The sequence below is a fragment of the Crotalus tigris genome, unplaced genomic scaffold, assembly GCF_016545835.1.
Source record: "Crotalus tigris isolate CLP2741 ecotype Arizona unplaced genomic scaffold, ASM1654583v1 scf7180000019363.1367679, whole genome shotgun sequence".
NCBI classification, from domain to species: domain Eukaryota; kingdom Metazoa; phylum Chordata; class Lepidosauria; order Squamata; family Viperidae; genus Crotalus; species Crotalus tigris.
In genome coordinates this window covers 531,064-553,086 of record NW_024097499.1, presented here as the reverse complement: position 1 = coordinate 553,086, position 22,023 = coordinate 531,064, and the positions used below count along the sequence as shown (strand labels likewise).

The window sequence follows — 22,023 nt, the reverse complement described above, 5'->3', positions numbered from 1 at the left end:
TTTATCTGAAGCTTTATTTTTAATATTTCCACACGAAATCTAAAGTGAATTTGAAATCAGAGAATCTGTTCTATTCCTAGTTACACAAGATTGTTGTGAGTTTACCATACAAAAATGAAGTGCTGCCTCTTAAATTCTAGAAAAGTGCCCAGAGAAATTACAGATTATCCTGTGGTCACAGGATTTCAAAACGATTTCATTTTTTTTTCTTTTTAGGCAGAATTATGCAAGCTATATCCAATTCAACAATTTAAGCTGAAGTTTTAAACCTAAAAATCATTTGTACCCTTTTTATTATAAATAGAAAGTACATTTTTAGTTTCCTTTTCCCTACAAATCTCCTTGTATCACTTATCAACATGTAACACAATTCTATTAAAAAAAATCAAGTCTTTAAATGGATATGTATGATAAAAACATCATGTATTTTATTTATAAAGAATCCTTACTAACTACACAGAATTAACAAAAAATCCAAGGTGTTTTAGAAATTTTCCATTAATTAAAATTTGTTTAATAAGATTATTTTTATTCCTTTACATGATCTACCACCACGGAGCCTACTGTATAACAATTAGGATAAAGATTACTGTGAACAGATACATGTGTAACTCTAAGCAGTTCCATAATCTTTTCTCCTCAGACATAGGTTTACATAACTTACTTAAATGTCATTGAAAGTTGGACAGCCTAAGTAACTTTAAATATACAATATAAGTAGTGTTTCAACAGAAGGTATGATTTGCCAAGTTAGGATAAATATTAATGTATGCAGATTAGATTAAGAATATGTGATTTAGCTTTTAAAAAGCAACTTCACAAGATCTGCTTCAGTAATCTTTACACACTTGTCAAATCCAGAGTTTACTGCATGTTTTCACTTTCAAGTTGCTGCTGCAGACTAGAACATGCTACTACATTGAAGCTTTTTTTAGCTCATTCCCAAATTCACTGTTAGAATCCACGGTAAAATTTTACGAAGGAATTCGAGTTGCCGCTTCCTCTTCTGCATCAGCTCTGTTTGCATTAATTTCGGCTAATGTCCGACCAAAACGTGTCCACTCATCACTTCGGGGAACAGCAATTTGCTGTGGAGAATTAGTTATAGGGGAGGTATTAGTAAACATATGAATATGCTGATTTAAAAAAAAAAATCATTGGTTTGTATCCAAAATCTAGAATTGAAACAAACATACATTTCTAGGTTCCCTGAATTTTTACGTATAGGCAAAATGTCTTTCAACACGAAGAGTAGGCTCCATCTCCATTACAATGAAATCACAGCAAGCAAAGATCTAGGCAGTAGCATCTAGCCAGAGTCTAATTGGACACAAACTGTTCATAGGGTGAGGATAATATATTTCACATTCTTCTGTTTTCTAGCAGAATTGTACTTCCAACCTGCTGTTCTACTGTTTGGTGAGACCAGATGTAGGAAAAAAACAATTTGAAAGCTATTTACTTGTCCAAATCTAAACCACACCTATTAGTTTGAATAACCTTGACAGCCCTGGAGAAGTTCCCCAAACTCAAATATAAAGGATTCTGAAGTGAAACTAAAGCAGTCACTCTTTGGCCTTCTGATCTAAACTCAGTTGCAAACTGTATCTTTGTTATGCAGTAGCAATCCCTTTCATATTCTCTAGTTTTAAACTAGGTGGATACAAACAACTTTTTACGTTATTTTGCAACATGAAAAATTCTAAATAACTTCCTACAATCTTTTCTGAAAAAAAAGTTTGCAATTTGATAGTCCTGCCTACTGTTGCCATCTGATGACTACAAAATGCTTGTCCCCCAGAATAAAATAGGAATGATGGATCAGCAGCTGCATTATGGGAAACTGGGTTGGGCAGTCGTCTCCCAGAAACGGGAAAGTTTGAAGTAATTTTAGGCTGCTTCACAAAACTATATTCATCATAATTTCTTTTCATCTTCGCAAGCACATCCTCTCATACTTAAATCTGCCCAAACTTTAAATAGAGAGACACTTTCTAAATTGAAACAAAAACATGACTCCTATGCACTCTTTATTATTGAAGCAAAACAAAATACGGTAAGTTAGAAAATTACCTACCTCTCCCACATCATAAATTACTATTTGTCCTTCGGAATCTCCCACAGCAATCTCACGTCCTGAATTTGTCCATCTTACATGATTAAGGGCTGGATTTCCGTCCACGGTAATACTTGCTGTTGGCACCTACCCCAGTTCAAACAATAATGCATTGTCATGATTTATAGCCTCTTTGGAATTTTGCTAGATTTGTCACAAATATTCAGAGGATAATATGACCATTAAAGTTATCTAGCTGTCCCTTATCCTAACACAACAGAGAAGGAAATATTTTACCTTTAAAAATATAAATCTCTCTGATATACCCACACAAGGCCCAATGGAAGATGGATTTAGTAATGATAGGAATTAGAGCACCAAGCCTTCAAAGATGACAGCTCCAAGTTACTGAGTTCTTTCCTTGCTTGGATAAAACCTTGCCTGGATATGCTGAGTTTGAATTACATTGGAAAAATTACTTTATTATAGGTAATCCTCTTCCACTCAAGCACATCATAGCAAGCGAAGCTGATTGCTGCACAAAAGTAGTACTAAATATACCCAGAGTCTGATGCTTTAAAGCATTCAGTGAGAACATCCTGCCTAGGTTTTGCTCAGTGCTCAGCAACTGATAGCCCTGCATTCCTTAGCTATACAAGGAGTACCAGCTTCATGGAGCTTTCCTGTTTCAACTATTTGTTAGAATGATACAATATGCACTGTGTCTGATGTACAAAGAACCTGTATGCATGCCAGATCACAAAAAAGCCCTGGCTTTACCCTATGCTAGAGTTAGATGAAACAATGTCAGGGCATATTACCAGCATAAGCCACATGTACTGTCATTCATTTTCTGGTCATTTAAAACATATTATTAATTTTATTAATCAAATTTATATAGCTGTCCAACTCACCAAGGGAGACTCTAGGTCAGTAGTGGCGAACCAATGGCACGCGTGCCAGAGGCGGCACTCAGAGCTCTCTCTGTGGGCACACGTGCCATGCCCCGGAGATGGCAAGGGACTGGCCCCCGCCACCCTGGCCCCGCCTACCCAGTCTGCCATGACCACCGAGGCCACACCCACCCGGCACCCGGTGATAAATAAGTGGGTTTTGGGTTGCAGTTTGGGCACTGGGTCTCTAAAAGTTTTGCCATCACTGCTCTAGGTGCAATAATAGATAAAAAAATCAAAATAGAGAATACAAATATATAAAAAATAGTATTAAATACCTAAGAAACAAAATGCAATCGAAGTGAAGGGAGAATAAAAAATGCCCCCCTCACATTGGAGCCATCTAGCCAAGTCTCTGTTTCTGTAGAAGCCCAGACCAAGTCACATAACCAAGACCTGAGGATCTTACAGAATATCAAAAGGTATGGGGCCAATCTAATTTGGGAGGGGGGAGAATGTTCCGTAAGATGGGCACTATAATAGAGAAGACACATCTATTGGAACCCACCAAGTGTAAATCCCTGGCTAAAGGTACCAGCAGTATACCTCTTCTGCAAGATTGATGGGAAGGGCTGATGTAAAAGGGGAAAGGCAGTCTCTTAGATCGGGGTCCCCAACCCCAGGTCTGCAGTATGCTAGAAACCAGGCTGCACAAACGAGCAAAGCCCCATCCGTGCATGCAGGCAGCACGCAAAACCACGCCCCCTCCAGTCTGTGGAAAAACCTCTCTCCACGAAAGGGGTCCCTGGCGCTCAAAAGGTGGGGAGCCGCTGCCTTAGATTGCTCAGGCCCATGGCATAAGGGCTTTATAGGTTAAAACCAGCACTTTGAATTGGAACTGGAAGTAAACTGGCACCCAATGCAGCTTACAGAGCAGATGTCTAGTATGGGCTGTAGGAGTCACCTAATTGCCTGCACCCTTGCATGGTAAAGTAATTGAAGCTTCCAGATATTCTCCAAGGGCAGCCCCATGTAAAGCCCATTGCGGTAGTCCAATCTGGAGGTGACTTAGGGCAAGAGTGATTGTAAGCAGGGCCTGCTGATCCAGGTATGGGCACAGCTGGTGCAGAAGACAAAGCTGTGCAAAGGCCTTTCTAGCCACGAGTGCATTCTGCTTATCATGCAGGAGTTGTGAATCTATAAGGACCCCCAGGTTGCACATTGTTGTCTGCTTAGGATAGCGCAACCCCACCCAGCACCAAAGATGGCATAGTCCTGGAATCAGAGGGCCCCCAAAACCAAAGTCATTCAGTCTTGCCAAGGTTCAGCTGAAGCCTATTGTTCCCCATCCAGACTCTTGCAGCCTCAAGGCACTAGGATAAGATGGTCAAGGCATCACTTAATTTCCCAGAGGTAGAGATGTACAATTGATACACATGGCAATGGATGAACTCATCCAGTGGCATGTAAATGTTTCAAAGGAAAGGAAAAAACACCATCCTGTGCCACCCCACATACTGTAGTCAGAGGTCAGAATGGGATGTCTTCTTCCTAATTATCACCAAATCACATTGACCTCAAAGGAAGGAGGCAAATCAGCACACCATGCCACCCACCCCCAGGCATCTGAGCTGATCCAGAAAGATAACATGCTTGATAGTCTCAAGAGTCTCTGAGAATGGCATGGATGGATGCACTACCCCATCCTGTCCACGCAAGAGGTCATCCAAAAGCAGGACCAATGTTGTTTTGGTCCCATACCCAGTATGAATCCTAATAGAAAAGGATCAAGATAATCCAAAGCAACTGATTCAATGAAAAATTAACCAGTTTACAACATTAAAGGTTTCGCCTACAGCAGCGGTTCTCAACCTATGGGTCGCGACCCCATTTGGGGTCGATCGACCATTTTTTGGGGGTCGCCAAAGGTGGCGATCTGCCATTTTCTCCCCTCCGTGGGGGGGGCGCCGTGCATGCGCGCTGCGCATGGGGGTGCTGCCGCACATGTGCGCCGCGCATGGGGGCACCGTCGTGCATGCGCGCCACGCGTGGGGGCGCCGCCGCACATGCCGCCACGCATGGGGCACCGCCCCCATGCGCACCGCGCCGCGCATGATGTTTGTGTGACGGGGGTCGCCATCACACAAACGTTGAGAACCACTGGCCTACAGACCTCTTTGTGAGATAATAGGCAAAAAGCCAAGGAAGATAAATGTTTTTCTGAACCACCATGTAATCTTGGGATACCAAACCAATTTTGCTTTACCTCAGTATCATTGTTGAGATTCCACAGATCAAGTCTTCCCATTCCATCTACACAGGCAAAGAGGGCAGGGTGTGTTGGTGACCACATCACATCATACACATAATCTGAGTTGTCTTCAAATGAATATAGAGGCTTGTTGTTCTAGGGAAAAAAAACCCATTTAGCATTAATATACCTTGCAATTGCCAAAACAAAAATAATTAAGGCACGGTGGTAAGATTTATGATAATCAGGAATCACTATTACCGGTATTATGTTTTCTGGCTTCAGGACCAAAGATTGGGCTGATCAGCAGAGGGGATATGGCATACTGAATCCTTTTTGTGTATGTTGGAGATGGTAGAGTTAATAATAACAACACACCTTTTCGTACTGAGTTAGAAAAAAGTATTATAGTGCCAAGAACTGACCATCTATAATACAATTTATTGGCTGCAGAGATGAGCCTGGAAATAAAATGAACCCCTGGGTGAATGCTTGTATTTAATCCTGAGGACATCAAATGAAAGTTTAGCTGCGTTTTGTCTTTTGATTGTTCATTCATTATGTGTTTCACTAAAAGCTTGAAATTTCACAATTTGAAAAAATACTCAGTCATTCTTGGGATTTATACTAAATTATATTATATAAGCAGAGTAATGTAATTTTAACAATAAAATTAGATATGAACAAAGCTGCAATTTTTAATTTCCTCAAAGCTAAGAGATTGGATAACCCTTTGTCTGAAAGGGTATAGGGCAGGCATGTCAAACTGCCGGCCTGCGGGCTGGACGTGTCATCCTAAAACCGCACCCACCCCATTGCTGGCAATGGAGAAAAAGCTCCGATACGTCACGGACGTCACCTGACATCATGAGTTTGACATGCCTGGTATAGGTTTTCCTGCTTGAGCAGGGGGTTGGACTAGAAGACCTCCAAAGTCCCTTCCAACCCCATTATTCTATTATTAGAACTTTCATCATGCAGAATTTTATAATATTCATGAAACAAACAAGAAACTACTAGTTCATTTTGTGTATGTGTGTATAACACTATTATACACTATAATGTAAACATAACATACTAATAGCAACTTTAAACTGCTACAATGGTTATAACGATCTATATTTATGAGAATTGCCTCAGCCAATGTAAGAAGGTTGAATAATGGATAGATCTGGTCTGTACGTATTTTACTCCTATATTACAACCGTATATTATGGCACTGATGGATGCTTCAATCAAGAAAATTTAGTTCTACATAGAGAATTTCTACAAGATGGGGTTTTATACAAGTCAATATTGTTTATATGTATCTATTGATACCTTAGTTGTCCAAAGCTTTACAGTCCAGTCAAAAGAAGAAGTTACAAATAGATGTGAAAAGTCTACAGGTCCAACTGCTGCATGGCAATGGATTCCTGTAATAGGTCCTTGGTGGCCTTCAAACATCTCACTGATTCCAGCTTTGCTGTTAAAACGCATACAAAGAAAAAAATATTTTACTCTAAAAGAATGCAAATACTGATGCAAAACTCTAGATACAAAGTAGTATTTAATAATTCACAAAGATAATCACAAATGATCTCTACATTATTGCATATTTCATGGAACTGAATTAAGCTCAGTAGCACTATAAATAAAAAACTGTATTAATTAAATAGACATTTGCTTTGAAAGATAATGTTTACAACATACTACATACCCTACATAGCTGTATTATTTTTTCAAATTCCAACTAAATATTAGGGCTCCCAAAATTAAGACATTATTGTCTTCCAAGAAACATCAAGCTTCCCAAGAGATGCATTTCCTCCGTAATTTTCAGTCTGAAAACAGGGATGATAAACCCTCAATAGTATCAGTGCAAACTACCAATTTTGGTTAGTTCTAACCCAAAGCACTGTACAGCATGGTTTGATGTATGTTTGAGAAGAGGCTGGAGTTTCAATTTCATTTAAGAAAGCAATAGATAAGCTACAGCTATACAATTTCAAAACAGATTGAACAGCAGGAGACAAGCTGCTCAATTTATGACTGGTGCGTGATAGTACTGTATAATTATCTACAAAAGCAAGAATTTGGGATATTCTGTCACAATTCCCTTCCAAATTTGAATAATCAGCATATTCCGCATCAAAACTCAAAAGCTATTCTTATCTAGAAAAAAAATGAGATGAAGTTAATTGAAAGTTTTAATTATTAAATACCCTTTTAAAATCCTTACAATCCAATTTCTTTTAGAAAAGTACCATTGTATATAATCATCCTATGACAATTAAAGAGCAGCAATCCCAAACTTATTTTTCTTAAAGTATGATCCTAGATGCAACACCTTGTGGCTGAAAAAATGGAATCCCAGGGTCTAATCACCTGCCATGGCGACATGCTGTGTAGACAGAGCCCTCTTCACTTCCAACGACAAAGTTGTTGACATCTCCAACAGGGAAGGACATAGAAGTGACAGCAACAGCTTTGGATTGCTTATGAACTAACTCCATGCTATCCTGGAGAGAAGGATATCACATTTGTTTTTTCTGTTTTCCCAAACTCTTCTGCTAAGATTAGGGAGTATTTCTGATACTAGCTTTCTACAAAACATGTTTACTCTGTATACTTGTTTTATTTGTATTATCCAGTTGAAAGTATTTAATATAACAAAACTACACAGAGTATATAATGACAGTGTAGGTATTTTTTCTCAACCTACAGAATTTATATTTCATTGTTTATGTTCTGCCACATTATTTAGACTGAGAGTTAATCACTTAAAATCATTTAATGAGCTTCTATATTTAAATAACCAGGTGAACTGAAATATTCTCAATAAAAATTCTACACTACTTTAAGCTACATGCCAGAATTCAGAAAAGAGTATTTAGATATACGGGACTGGGATATCAGACGCTTCATACTGCAGTAGCATACATTTATCTGCAGAACTTTCCTGAAACAGATATAACAATAAATGTTTGATATATTTAATATGAAATATACCTGTGGCTGTGAAAGCATATCCAGGCTCCAGGAGCAAATCTTCCCATCAGTAGAAATGCTGATAAGATTATGGGCGTTCTGTGTCCCCACAACATTTACACAATATACAGGATGCTAAAGCAAAATTATATAGCACAGTTTAACAAAGCTTCTATGGAAATGTAAGGTTTCTTCAAATAAATGCAAAATCTAAATTTTAAATTATCAGGCAAGAAGGACAAGAAAGATATCAAGGGACTTAACAACCCATTTTTTTCTACAGCTAATCATTTGACCTTCCCCAGAAACTAAGATTTAGATTTGGTTGCTTAGCAATTTTGGAAGATTAGACACTTCACTGAAAGTACAAAAACCAGTGCTGATATAGGATGGATTAAAGGTTTGTTCTTGAAGTACAGGTAGTCCTCATTTACTGACACTACTCGGGACCAGCAACTCTGACACAAAATGGGAAATTATGTGACTGTGACTGTTCTTTCCAGCTTGAAAAAGACAAGACTATTCAGTTTCACATCTTCGGCTTTTGTTTGCCTCTTAACCCTCCCCTGCCCTTTAAAATGCTTGAATGCCTGTTTACTGTCTTGTACACATTGAAAGCAATGTGACTGTGCAGCAGCCCAGGACTGGCAGTGGTGGGGGCACTAAGCAAACAACTTATAGTACTCTCTTGAAATCTCTTCCTCTCCAATCTTTCTGCTCTGAGGTGGGAATGGAGGAAACAATTGATTTCTTTAGGCAATCAAGATAACTTTGCCTGATCATTTCCCATTGCCAGCACAATTGCATTGCTTTTGATATTTAGAATGGCAAATAGGTTACTCTCTTGTAATCCTTTCCACTCCAATCTCTCTGCTCTTGAAGGAAAAAAAATCCACAGGTCAGGCATGTGACAAAGCCTACTGATCGTAATGGCAATTATGTGATTGAGAAATGTTGCAAATGATTGCAAATTGGCCTTAAAGTTATTTTTCAGTACCGCTGCAATTTTTAACAATTGCTGAATGAGTGGTCAGTAAATTAATACTACCCCAATGCCAACATTAGGAGGGGAAGTTATGACAAGGGAAAGACCGAACATTAATAAAATGAAACAAAAGAAAAATGAAAGGAAATAGAAGGAACAGCTATAGTGATGTAAAGGCATGGTATACCTATCAACATTCCTAAGCACAGAGCAAAAAAATGACCAGGCAGGCTAGATTTTGAAAATATGAATAGCTAATACTTTCATTTCAGGCCTACATGTTTTCCCAGCAGGGAAAATGTGCTTCTCAAGGGAAAGCGAGAGCTAAGGAACAAGTAAGATATGATCTTCTGTTCATAATGAAAAATTCGGAGACCTTGGAACCTGGAGAGAGACAAATATAGATAACAGGAAATACCATAGAACCAAGTAATGTGAAATGGTGAATTTACCCTTTCAGCAAAAGGTTTAATTCAAATAGGACCATATCTTTTATAAGACACTCATTTCTTGAATGTTATACTTTTTTCTTCACACATTCTGAGTTTTATCCCATCATGCTGTAAAAGCACACACTATCCTAAATTACCGAATAAGCCAGTAATTTTTTTCTTATGTCTCTTTTGCCACTACTTCTCACTTTTTCTGTGCACTTAGCACAACACTCTTTATCCTCAAAGGGGATTGGGTGATGAAGATATATGGATCTCCTGTTCCCTACCGTGTGAGCAGCAGCTGAAAGGGGAGTTCTCTGAACGGGTGTTCGCTTATTGCTACGGTTATCCCAGAGCACAATTTGTCCAGAGTATGTGCCACCAACCACCAAATTTGGATGAAATTTTGCAAATGTAGCAGACATAACAGCTGACTGTAAAATGAAAAAAGAATGTAAAAGTTATTTCTGAATATGACTCTTCAATATTTGCAAAATGACTTCAGGAATGACTAACTCAGAAAAAGGCACATTAATTGATCATCTTTTAACCTATGGAATGGTATACTTCATTAAATATATAACACAGGGAAATGAAACTTCATTATTCTGCTTAAGGCTACTTTCTTAAGCACCGGGGTCAGGAAGATAGTTGAGCCCAGATGTGTTGGTTCTGGTTTTCTTAGCTGTCATATTATCTTGTCTTTGTCTTACATTTATTATTTCACTAGTTGTTTCATTAGATGCTTAAACTTGCATTTGGGATATGGACAGCCACATAGACTTGAAATAAATATTTTACAATAATCTATATTGAGGCCAACTTGTACATTGTAATTTAATTATTTTTAAGTTGAAATAAGAGTTTTTTAATTTATTTCCCTTAAATTTTTAGGCTAAGTATATTTATCTTCAATATACAAATTGGGTTGAGATGTGGGTATATATTTTTAACGATAAATGCTGAGTCTGTAGTTAATGTACCAGAATGTCATCTTTTACATAGTATGAGATTGTGCAAGTTTAAATAAGGCACATTATGTTAAAAAGAAGATGGTTGGATCCTTCCGACATCAACATGTGTTTGGAATGGGTTACATTTGAAATTTATGTTACCTCAGTTAAATCATTATGCTGACAATTAAAAGGCAAGTCTTGTCCACTTTCCCTAATACAAGATCTTTACCCCTGCAAGATAAGAACTTGCATTACCTGGCAGTGAAAGACATATTCTGGAGTTGTTTTCTTATATTTCATATTCCAGACAAGGGCCACTCCATCAGGTTCATGAGGAGCATCTTCATTGTTGTTATAAGATGCTACTAACAACTCTGGGTACTGGATAAAAAAAATAAAAGATTCTCTGTTGCTGACTTTAAATAAGACACATTCAAATAAATCCAAATGAAGTTACTAAACAAAACTTTATTTCTTGGAAATCTATTCTGACAAGAGAGCAAGGTAAATAATATCTACTAAGAAAGACTAAGTAAAGTTACCTGAGATGACCAGTCCAAGCAACTAACAACACGATGCTTTGACCAACGTTCATCAAAAAACTGTCTGTTTAAGGACAGTTTAGCTCCTGCCTGAATTTCTCTGGGGAAAAAAAATAAAACAATAGTAGAGAGAGGACTTAGGGTCATTTCCAGTAAAATTAAAGCAAATGGAGTAACACATTTTAGAAATTCCCATATTACCCTTCTTTGTCTTCTAAGTCTCGGCCGCTGTAGTCAAAGAAAATATTAATTTGCTCAGAAAGAGCTCTTTCTACAATTCTTGTAGAATGATCAAAGAAGCTCAAAAACTCTTCGGAATGCAAAATCTGTTGCTTTTCTTCTTCTGTTAGTTCATGAGGGGCAACTGTGGAGAGATACAGATTTGGAACGTGTCTTATAACCAACCAACTAAAATGAATATATTTAATGATTAGAATGACATTAGTGTATGTGGGCTTAAGATTTTCAACAGGGATGATAAGTATACAAATATAAAAAGCTGCAGTTTTATTCAATGCTTTTTAGTCTTTAAACTTTAATAAATACAAATTTTAAACAATAAAGAGAAATATGCACAACAAAAAGGAAAATTTGAGTCAGAAATTTGGGTCAGATATGCTTCCTCCTTTATATTATTAAAATGAGGAAATAGCACTCTTTAAGAGAATACTGAAGTAGGGAGAACTTCCTGCTGGTAATATTAGTTTTTATTTATAATAGTTAATTGTTTCTTTATTGTTTTTAGCATTTATGGTTAGTTCTAGTTTTATATACTGTAACTCACCCAGAGTTGTTAGAATAAATGGCATGTGAACGGATGTAAATAAATAAAATATTTATACCTTCTTCCTCTTCCTCCTTTTTCAAAATGCTTTCTTCCTCAGGTTCAACTGGTGGTTTTTGTATAACTACATCATCTTCATCATCCTCATCTGTAAAGAAGAAAGTTGTCAAAAACTGCTTAGCCAGTTGTAATCTGGGATTACATTTATTAAATAACAAAAAAATAATCAGTCAAATATACTGTCATTGTCAGTGAACTCTTATCTAGTCATTTTTCTAACACATCATCAGAACTAAACATACAGTACAGGGTAACTTTTCAGAGATTTTCACTTTAAATTCTTAACTTCTATCCAGCTTTATCACTGGCAGACAAAACATTCATCCGTGTGATTTTATGTTGCATGTTGACATAGACCTGCTATAGAATAATAAAAATCAAGCATCTTAACACAGCTCTCAGAACCATAGCTTTCTTTAGATATGGATTCAATACAAAAAGTTTTTCATAAAGGAAAGAAGTTATTTTAATTTTGATGATGCTAACTGGAAAGGCAAATTCTGCTAAGACAATACCAAGAGAGATTATTTTTTTCTTTTCTGTCATTCTAACCGCAAGTCTCATTATCATTACGAAGTTGGCCAGCGAGCACTTTAAAAGTAGAATACTGTTTCCTTAATTGGAACAAATAATAAGAAGTGTTGATGTTTTGAAATACTAAGGATATACGTAGCATTTGTTTTGCATTGTTACATTTTTTAAATAGTACAAGCCCCTAGAAAATTAAAAAAAGAGCAATTTGATGTTGTAGAATATGTTTCCTGCCTCTTTTTGTTCTGCTTCTCAGAGTATCTTTCTTAAAATACTTATTTCATTTGTTAACCAGCTATGTCATCTGTCTAGAAGAGAATGGAAGCAGAAGCCTGTATCCTGCCTTCTTGCAAGTAATGAGGCAAGATTCAACAGGGATTTATTTGTTACAGCCATTCCCCTGACCCATGTTCAAAGTCATGGGGGGGAGGGAACAGTGGTCAAGGGGTGCAAACCAGCTGCCAAGCTATGGTCCCAGCAGCCAGGCCAGCTGACTAGACAGCAGCAACCAGATGGTATTGCTGGGATTGTCTATCCCCGCTCTGAGGTGGCAATGGGATGGCACAGCATTTTTCTGCTTGACTGCTTCCAATTATGTTTTTTCTCCAATGGCAAGTCTGTGCAATTACCAACTCTCCAGGAGGTCCAGAGACAAGCCTTTACCCTGCAAACAAAAATACAGCTTGTAGGCTCTACCAGCTGCCAAGCCACACACATAGTGATAGGCTGAAGCAAAATCTGGAGAAAAAAAAATCTTCCTAACTCTAGTTTAGTCAATAAAAAATACATCTATACCTGAAGGAACAAATGTCTTAAATGCCACTATATAATGCATACAATAATACAAACTCCAACTTAATCAAAATGATAATGACGTATGCCAATCCCACATTATATGAAATCGAGCAATTTTTACGTTCTGACAAGTTTACAGAACTAGGATAAATGGCATGAACAATTTCAATATATGCTCATACTTCTGAACCAAATGGTGAAGGTTAAAATCTTTCCTTTCAAGGGCCTCAATCAGCCACAAAGGAAAACAGTAATCACTGTCTTTTCAACCAGCCCAACCACATTTGTCAGCCCTTTCTCCGTCAATGCAGCCAGAGCAATCAACCTGCCAAACATTCAGAATGGAAAAACAATCTGAAAATACAGGGTATAATGCACCTGCCAGTGAAAATGGCCATTTCAAGAAAAGCTAGTGATCTCAGTGACCCTGCTGAGGAGGCGGTGGTGCAAAGGGGAAAGAACGCGTAAAAGAATTCTTAGTGATCTCCACTCTCTTGCACATTGACATTTCCTTACAAAGCCTGCCAATTACAGCTTTTGTGCTACTTAAAAAAAAAAATGAAAACTTTTTTGGACAAAATAATCACACAGAGAAACGGAAAGATACTGCTCCTTTTTAGATGAATTTGTACATACAATGGACTATTAATCAGAAAACTGGATAACGGAGCAATTCCATGCCATGTGCCCCAAACAAGAGAGTAGATTTCCACCCAAGCACTGAGGTAGAGAAAATTGATAAATGCATAATTCTCACTTAATAATGAGAGATTGTGAATAGCAAATTACAAAGCAATGACTAGATTAAATAATTTAGTTGAATTAAGTGTGGACTTCTCTTTATGTATGTAGACACACTACAGCAAACAATGCCACTGTGACTTCAGAACAGGAATGCCCCCTTGACCTTTATAAGTTGTTCAACGCTCAAATTCCATACATTTAGAAATTAAACCTCAGCTTTCTGGCTCTGCCATTCCATTCTAATTCTAAGTACCATTTTCAGTGATAGAAGTCAAATCCTTGTCAAAAGCAGATGGGCAGCTCTCTACTGCCCAAGCAATCTGGTTATTTACATATATTACAGAGATGAAATCTGATAATCAATTGCCCCCCCCTTTTCACATTTTTACTGTTGATGACATATGTATAAACAAATTCCTCCTTGTCCTTATTCTTTATTTACTGTCAGTGCTTGGGAATAACTATTATTGACTCTCAGCCCTAGAAAAGGCATTACTGCAATTATATAAATACACTTACAAGCACTGGAGCAATTTCTCATTTCAGCTCAATACTTATTTTTAAGATATATGCAAACACCACTAAATAAACAACCAACTTTAATCCTGTTAATCTTACACTTTATCAGTTAATAGCATACTAGCAAAGGAATTAAGAGAACTAAGTAGATATCCAAGAATAGTTATTCCTTAGTAGTTTAAATTTAAGCTGATATGCAAACAAATCAGCAGAATTATAAATTCACTTCAATATATAGGCATACATGGTATTTATTTTAGAATAATCTACTATTCTGGCAAGAAGTCATAGCTTTTTCTAAATCATCTCTCTGCAGGTCAACAAATTTTGGCTAACTATGTGACCAGAAAAAAATTTATCTGTCAAGAGTCCTATTCCCGCTTTTTACCCAATAGTACCCAGAGCCTTTGAAGTTCTTCAAGCAGTGCCTGATGCTTTTCAAACATCACTGTGATCCAAGAGATGAGGTTTCTGTCTATTACTCACTAGCCTAAATGATGCAGTTGTGCTGGCATAATGGCAAGCACATCTGAAATTCCTGCTGCTTCTGCCTTCTTTGTTCCTTGTATTCAACTCATTGCCAAATTAAGCTGCTTAATCACACTGTGAAAATATAGACCTACTATACTGGTCTATAAAATCTACTTCTCCAGCTTTGTCACTTTAATATCCAAACGACACCTGCTTTCTTAAATAAACATACCCTTTCCTCTGGGTATATATATTAATGTTTGTATGATTGTTCATACCGTAATATTCATTTGTAATGTAAATATTAATATTCCTACCAACTGTTCTCACTCCTTCCAATCTCTTGTTTTGTGTAGCCTTTGAATTCACCTTTTGCTGCTAAAAAGCATATTCATATATCAATGAACACCAAATCTTTCCCTTATTAATGTCACTTCCATCTTCCTTTTTTAAAAGAAGTTCTTCAAGTGCAGCTGGAAGTATCTCTTTTTGTTTGCTTTTCAATAAAGCCCTGTATACACCAATGGTTCTACTAAAACTGACCACAGAATAAGGATGCAAAATTATCCAAACTTTATAATTAAATTGTCATACAGGTTTATTTTTTCTCGCCAATATATATGTCCCACAGAATATACTATTTAAAATGGCAATTTTAATGACTAATATTTTATGTACACAATGTTACAAATACAGTATTATGTATGAATTAAAACCAGGGTACTAAACAGCAGTGAAAGTTAAATAGTATTGCTTATAATCTAATATATATGCACCAGCTATACCATTCTGGATTAGGCCCCCGGAAAATATTTTGAAAAAATGTCCAGGTCTTTTATTTCATTGCTGTAATCTCTTTTATTATTCAGCATATAAGATTTACCCCAATGGTACAGAAATGCTTTATTTATTTCACATTAAAAGCTACATTGCCATGCAAGAACATAACAATGAGGAGTGAAACTACATGTCAAATCATTTTACTGATGAATATTTATTACAATATACTAAGTGGTTACTATGTTTTTTCCTTGACAGAGGATCTAAGGTTACAAGGCAAGCATTAAAAATCTGTAAAAGTAGCAGTTACTTTTAAAATGCCAAATCTCTTCTCAATGAATGGTAAATGAATCAGTGAATTTTTACTTAGTGTTAACATCAAAATTGTGCTGTGTTTTGTTGAGATGAGAAGAAAAGCAGGCTGTAAATTAGATAGCGCCTTGCAATAACTCTAAGAGAAAGAAATTCCAATTGTCTATGTGGTCTGTTGTTGCGGAGTAGGTTAATCAAAGTTAAATCATCTGTGAAATGGGTGTCTTTTGTTAAGCTGAAGTGTCTTCAGATCACATTTACTGTTTTATTTTTGGCAGATACTTCTTAAAAATAGTAGAAGGAAGTAACCTAGTCGTATTTTTTTATATTAAATATAGACCTAGAATTTTTCAAATGATAAAAGTTTGACAATATTAAAGCACTGAGTAGAGATAATATGGTTAGATTCACTTCACTGCTAAAGAGGCCTCATTTGCATCCTTGCTTACCTTTCTTTTCTCATTCTAATAAAAATCCTATGCATAAAGTCCTGACAGTGACACCTATCAGTAACACTGCAAGATAACGACAAGCTTTCATTCAATGGAAGCTAACTGATTGTTACTTGTATTGGGGAATAACAGACAGGCAATCTGAAGTCACTTTGAAGATTCACATCAACAATCAAACCTCTAACTTATGTGTTAACTTGACTATTTTTCCTTTGTATACATTTTTCTCACAGGAAAGAAGCATAGACATATGTGAGGCTAATATTTTACTGAATCTTAAGCTTGATCAATATTGAACTACTACACAACTTTGCATAGGCAATTAAATAAAATGAGTATGTATGATGACTTTTATTTTTCCCACGTTCTGGCACTATTTATTCATATCAGGAGCCTACTGTGTCTTACATACAGAATACAGTACAAGACTGGAAATTACAATTATTAACACATAGTATTCTGTTCAGATATATTATTTTGTTATGGGAACATTGTAAGAATTAAGTATAGGTAATAATTTAGCACTTTCATACTGAGCAATACATCCAGAAATGGAAGCTCAAGGATATCTATAATATAGAGCAATTACAGAGTTATTGTTTTCCAATTGTTAAGACATGAAAACACTAAGAATGAGAAGATTGTTAAAGAACCAAGTCTTTATAACTTCCTAATCATTTCCAGATTCTAAAAAAAGAGTAATCTTTGCTTTTATAGACAATTTTTCAAGTAGATCATGCAATGGGCATGCATCATATACCTTTTGAGCATCAAGTCTGTTTCCTACAGCTTCTGCTGAAGTTCATAAGCTATCCTAGGAAAACTCTTAAGATTCAGAGCACAACCTACCTTTCCTCCTCTTAATTTTCTTCTTAATCTATGTCTTTTAGTATCTTGGATGTAAAAGAAGCCTTAAAAAGACTATTTGCCTTTGATGTTACTTCCCTGGACTTATTTTTATTTAGTTCTGGTTTTATGTGCTTGGATTTATGCTTGGATCTCTTATATTTATATTCTTTTATAGCTGCTCTTTTGACTTGTTACTCTTTTTTTGCTTTTTATAATGTGCAAGATACCTCAAGTTACTCCTTTTCCATCTGAGATAAAAAGTACTTTAATTCTTGAGTTGAATTTGACTCATAGTCTCTGTAGCCAACAGTTAAGAAGAAGTTTACCACTGTCTTCTGGATTTTTTTCAGTTCTTAATAATAATAATAATAATAATAGTAGTAGTAGTAAAGTTGGAAGGGACCTTGGAGGTCATCTAGTTCAACCCCCTGCTCGGGCAGGAAACCCTACACCATTTCGGACAAGTGGCTGTCCAGTCTCTTCTTAAAAACTTCCAGTGTTGGAGCATTTACTGCTTCTGGAGGCAAGCTGTTCCACTGATTAATTGTTCTCACTGTCAGGAAGTTTCTCCTTAGTTCTAGGTTGCTTCTCTCCTTGATTAGTTTCCACCCGTTGCTTCTTGTCCTGCCTTCAGGTGCTTTGGAAAATAGCTTAATTCCCTCTTCTTTATGGCAGCCCCTGAGATATTGGAATACTGCTATCATGTCCCCCCTTGTCCTTCTCTTCGTTAAACTAGACATACCCAATTCAGCAACCGTTCCTTATATGTTTTAGCCTCCAGTCCCCTAATCATCTTTGTTGCTCTTCTCTGTACTCTTTCTAGAGTCTCAACATCTTTTTTACATCGTGGTGACCAAAACTGGATGCAGTATTCCAAGTGTGGCCTTACCAAGGCATTGAAGAGTGGTATTAATACTTCACGTGATCTTGATTCTATCCCTCTGTTAATGCAGCCTAGCACTGTGTTGGCCTTTTTGGCAGCTGCAGCACACTGCTGGCTCATATTTAAGTGATTGTCTACTAGGACTCCGAGGTCCCTCTCACAGTTACTACTATTGAGCATGGTGCCACCTATGCTGTACTTGTGCATTTGGTTTTTCTTGCCTAAATGTAGAACCTTGCTTTTTTCACCATTGAATTTCATTTTGTTAGTTAGTGCCCAGTGTTCAAGTCTGTCCAGATCCTTCTGTCTGTCTTCTGGAGTGTTGGCTATTCCTGCCAGCTTGGTGTCGTCTGCAAATTTGATGAGTTCCCCATCTATCCCTTCATCCAAATCGTTGATGAAGATGTTGAAGAGTACTGGGCCCAGAACAGAGCCCTGGGGCACCCCACTACACACTTCCCTCCATATAGATGCAGTTCCATTGAGGACCACTCGCTGAGTACGGCCGGTCAGCCAGCTACGGATCCATCTGGTGGTGGTTCTGTCTACCCCACATTTTTCTATCTTGTCAAGTAGTAGGTTGTGATCTACTTTATCAAATGCCTTACTGAAGTCCAAGTAAATTATTCCACAGCATTCCTCTGATCCACTAATTTTGTCACTTGGTCAAAGAATGCAATAAGATTTGTCTGGCATGATCTATTTTTGACAAACCCATGTTGGCTTTTAGTAATGACTTTGTTTGCCTCTAGGTGTTCGTTGATTCGTTGTTTGATTATCTTTTCCAGGATCTTCCCAGGTATTGAGGTCAGGCTGATAGGTCTGTAATTTCCTGGATCCATTTTTTTTCCTTTTTTGAGGATGGGAACTACATCAGCTCTTTTCCAGTCCTCTGGTAGTTCCCTGTGTTCCAGGATCTTTGAAAAATATAGTTCAGTGGCTCCGATATCACATCTGCCAGTTCCTTGAGAACTCTGGGGTGTAATCTATCTGGTCCTGGCGATTTGAACTCATCTAGGCTGGACAGGTGCTCACTAACCATTTTCTTGCCTATCTTAACTTGTGTTTCTGTTTTGTTTTTTATGGCACTATTTTTGATAGGTTGGTCTGTTTTTTCCCTTTGTGTAAAGACAGATGCAAAAAATGAGTTAAATAGTTCTGCTTTCTCCCTGTTGCTTGTCATCTTCTTGCCACTTCCACCCACTAATGGACCAATCATTTCCTTCACTTTTTTTCTTGTTTTTTACATGTTGAAAGAAGCTTTTTTTGTTATTTTTGACTTTGGTCGCAAGCCTTAGTTCATTTTGAGCCTTGGCTTTCTTCACTTCATCTTTGCAGGCTCGGGCTATTTACTGATATTCTGACTTAGTTATGTTCCCCTCTTTCCACTTTCTATACTTGTCCTTTTTATCTTTCAATTTGTCAGAGAGTTCTTTATGCAGCCATGCTGGTTTCTTTTGAGAGCTGTTGTTTTTCCTCTTTGTTGGTATTGTGCTAGACTGTGCTTTTATTATTTCATTTTTCAAAATTTCCCAAGCTTCTTGAGTTGTTTTCCCCTTGAGGATTCTCATCCATGGAATCCTTCCCAAGCCCTCTCTAAGTTTATTGAAATTAGCTCTTTTGAAGTCCAAGACTCTAGTTTGACTGTGTTCTATTGGTTGTGCTTCTATAATGTTGAATTCTAATATTGCATGATAACTTCTTCCCAGGGTTCCTATGGCTTCAACACCGTCTATCATTTCAAATCTGCTCATCTCTTAGTCTAACAGGAATACATAAATAATGAATAAATGGGATATATAGCACAAAAACTAGATTTTACTGAATACTTTTTAGTATAAGTTTTTAATATAAAGTGAAGACATATTTGAGGACAAGTTTGGTGCAGTGGTTAAGGCATTAGGCTAGAAACCAGGAGACCACGTATTCTACTCCCACCTGGGACATGAAGCCAGCTGGGCCAGTCACTTTCTCTCAGCCCTAGGAAAGAGGCAATGGCAAACCACTTCTGAAAAACCTTGCCAAGGAAAGTGCAGGGACTTGTCCGGGTAGTCTCCAAGAATCAGGCACAATTGAACAGAAGAAAAATAAACATGGATTTTATCTTAAAGTAGGATTTGTAATCCATAATGAGAGTCTAACCAGACTACTTGATAATTAAAATACCCACAATCATTCTATTTATATTTATTTATATTTATACACAACTATGTCCAATTTCCTCTTGACTCCATGTCGACCTAACCCTAACCCTAAGTGGGTTTTCCTCCCATGGGATTTTCCCATGTACTTTACCAGGAAATGTAGATAGGAGAGGCTCAAATAGTCAACGCTCTCCTAACCATACCAATGCACTATGAATCTATTAGCGATGTCCATTTTGCTCTTCAAGTACATGGAGACCCAACCCCCATAGCCCTTTTCCCCTCTATGGGATTTTGTTTACATGTCTTACATTGGTATATGTACATAAAAATTAGGTCTGTTCATCTGTGACAAGAAACAGGGAACAATTATCAGTAATCCTCACTTAACAAAAATAACTGGGACTAGAATCTCTGTCGCAATGCAGTTATAAAGTGGGATATCACTTGAAAATAACATTAAATAAATAAATAAATAAATAAAATAGCAGGATAAAAATCTTGTTCTTCTTGTTGTTCTGTCAACCCTATTCAGCATAAAGGCAAGCTTATAGATACATCTCTTAATTATATACTGCCCTAACATTCTTTGATGTAAAAAAAGGCATCATATATATCAGATTAACTACTGTTTTTTATCCTTTGTACCATATAGTAAAAACACAGAACAAATGACATTTTTGAATCTGTTCTTTGTCACAAGTTAAATACTGTTATGCATGCAAACTAGAAAGAACAATGAGAAGCAATTATGCTTACATCTCATTCCCATACCACCCAGGTTCTTCTAGATAGTTCCTTAGCCTCCTAGAACACATTTGTAACAGGCAACGAATGCTAGGCTTCAGTGGAGAAGGAAGCCTAGAAACCGCTCTGGGGACACAGTTGCGGGGGTTTTGTTTTTATTTTTTGCCACAGCACATCCCACTATCAAAAAAGGAAAACATTTTAAGCTAAAATTGTGCATGGCCATTCACTGGTCTATAAATAAATATGCCTTCGTTGCCCTTGTGACTACAACTGGTTCTACTATTTATTTTATATTAAAGAAACTCTGCAAAGCCTTATTTTTCCTAAGAGAAAAAGACATGTATATGATACTTTATTAAAATACCAAATTAAGGTAAAAGCACATAAAAAAATCAGCCAGAATTCTACGCCAATTCAAATGTCTTGACAGAATTGTTTTCCTTTCTGCAAATATTTTTTAATATTTTCCACAAAGAAAATATTGAATGTATTTCTTGTATCAAGGTTTATGACACTTACCTTGTCATATAAGTCTTTTTATATAGAAAGATATTCTTTACGTGTAAGGAGACAGTATGAATGAAATTTGTATTTACCTTCTTTAGGCTGAGTCATAGCTGGAGTTTGGGTCTCCTTCGTATATGTGACCATTTCTCGAGGAGGAAAGTCGACTTGAGTAATTTTGGACATTGCAAGTTTAATAGGTCCACGTCTAAAGAAAATGAAGTGGAACATTATAAGCAATGTTTACAACACCCTGTCTAAGAAGTACTCTATGGAGTAATTCTATGTGAAAATTTGACAAAAAATTAATAGAACTAAACTAAAACAGATCACAATTTCTTATACTGTTTCAGATGGT

General features: G+C 36.8%; 1 protein-coding gene across 5 annotated transcripts in view; it reads right to left on the bottom strand.

The window, feature by feature from the left end:
* The window catches only part of DYNC1I2 (dynein cytoplasmic 1 intermediate chain 2), a 39,268-nt gene continuing 17,245 nt past the window's right edge, over positions 1 to 22,023 (bottom strand). For all 5 annotated transcript variants that reach the window (XM_039361777.1, XM_039361780.1, XM_039361779.1 and 2 more), the window contains 12 exons: positions 21,758 to 21,873; positions 11,930 to 12,019; positions 11,289 to 11,451; positions 11,088 to 11,187; positions 10,801 to 10,926; positions 9,877 to 10,023; positions 8,192 to 8,305; positions 7,568 to 7,701; positions 6,521 to 6,665; positions 5,216 to 5,356; positions 2,078 to 2,203; positions 1 to 1,088 (listed from right to left, as the gene is read on the bottom strand). In XM_039361777.1, coding sequence (XP_039217711.1) covers positions 975 to 1,088; positions 2,078 to 2,203; positions 5,216 to 5,356; positions 6,521 to 6,665; positions 7,568 to 7,701; positions 8,192 to 8,305; positions 9,877 to 10,023; positions 10,801 to 10,926; positions 11,088 to 11,187; positions 11,289 to 11,451; positions 11,930 to 12,019; positions 21,758 to 21,873 — 1,516 coding nt within the window. In that variant the 3' untranslated portion in view covers positions 1 to 974. The remainder of the gene's footprint in view (positions 1,089 to 2,077; positions 2,204 to 5,215; positions 5,357 to 6,520; positions 6,666 to 7,567; positions 7,702 to 8,191; positions 8,306 to 9,876; positions 10,024 to 10,800; positions 10,927 to 11,087; positions 11,188 to 11,288; positions 11,452 to 11,929; positions 12,020 to 21,757; positions 21,874 to 22,023) is intronic.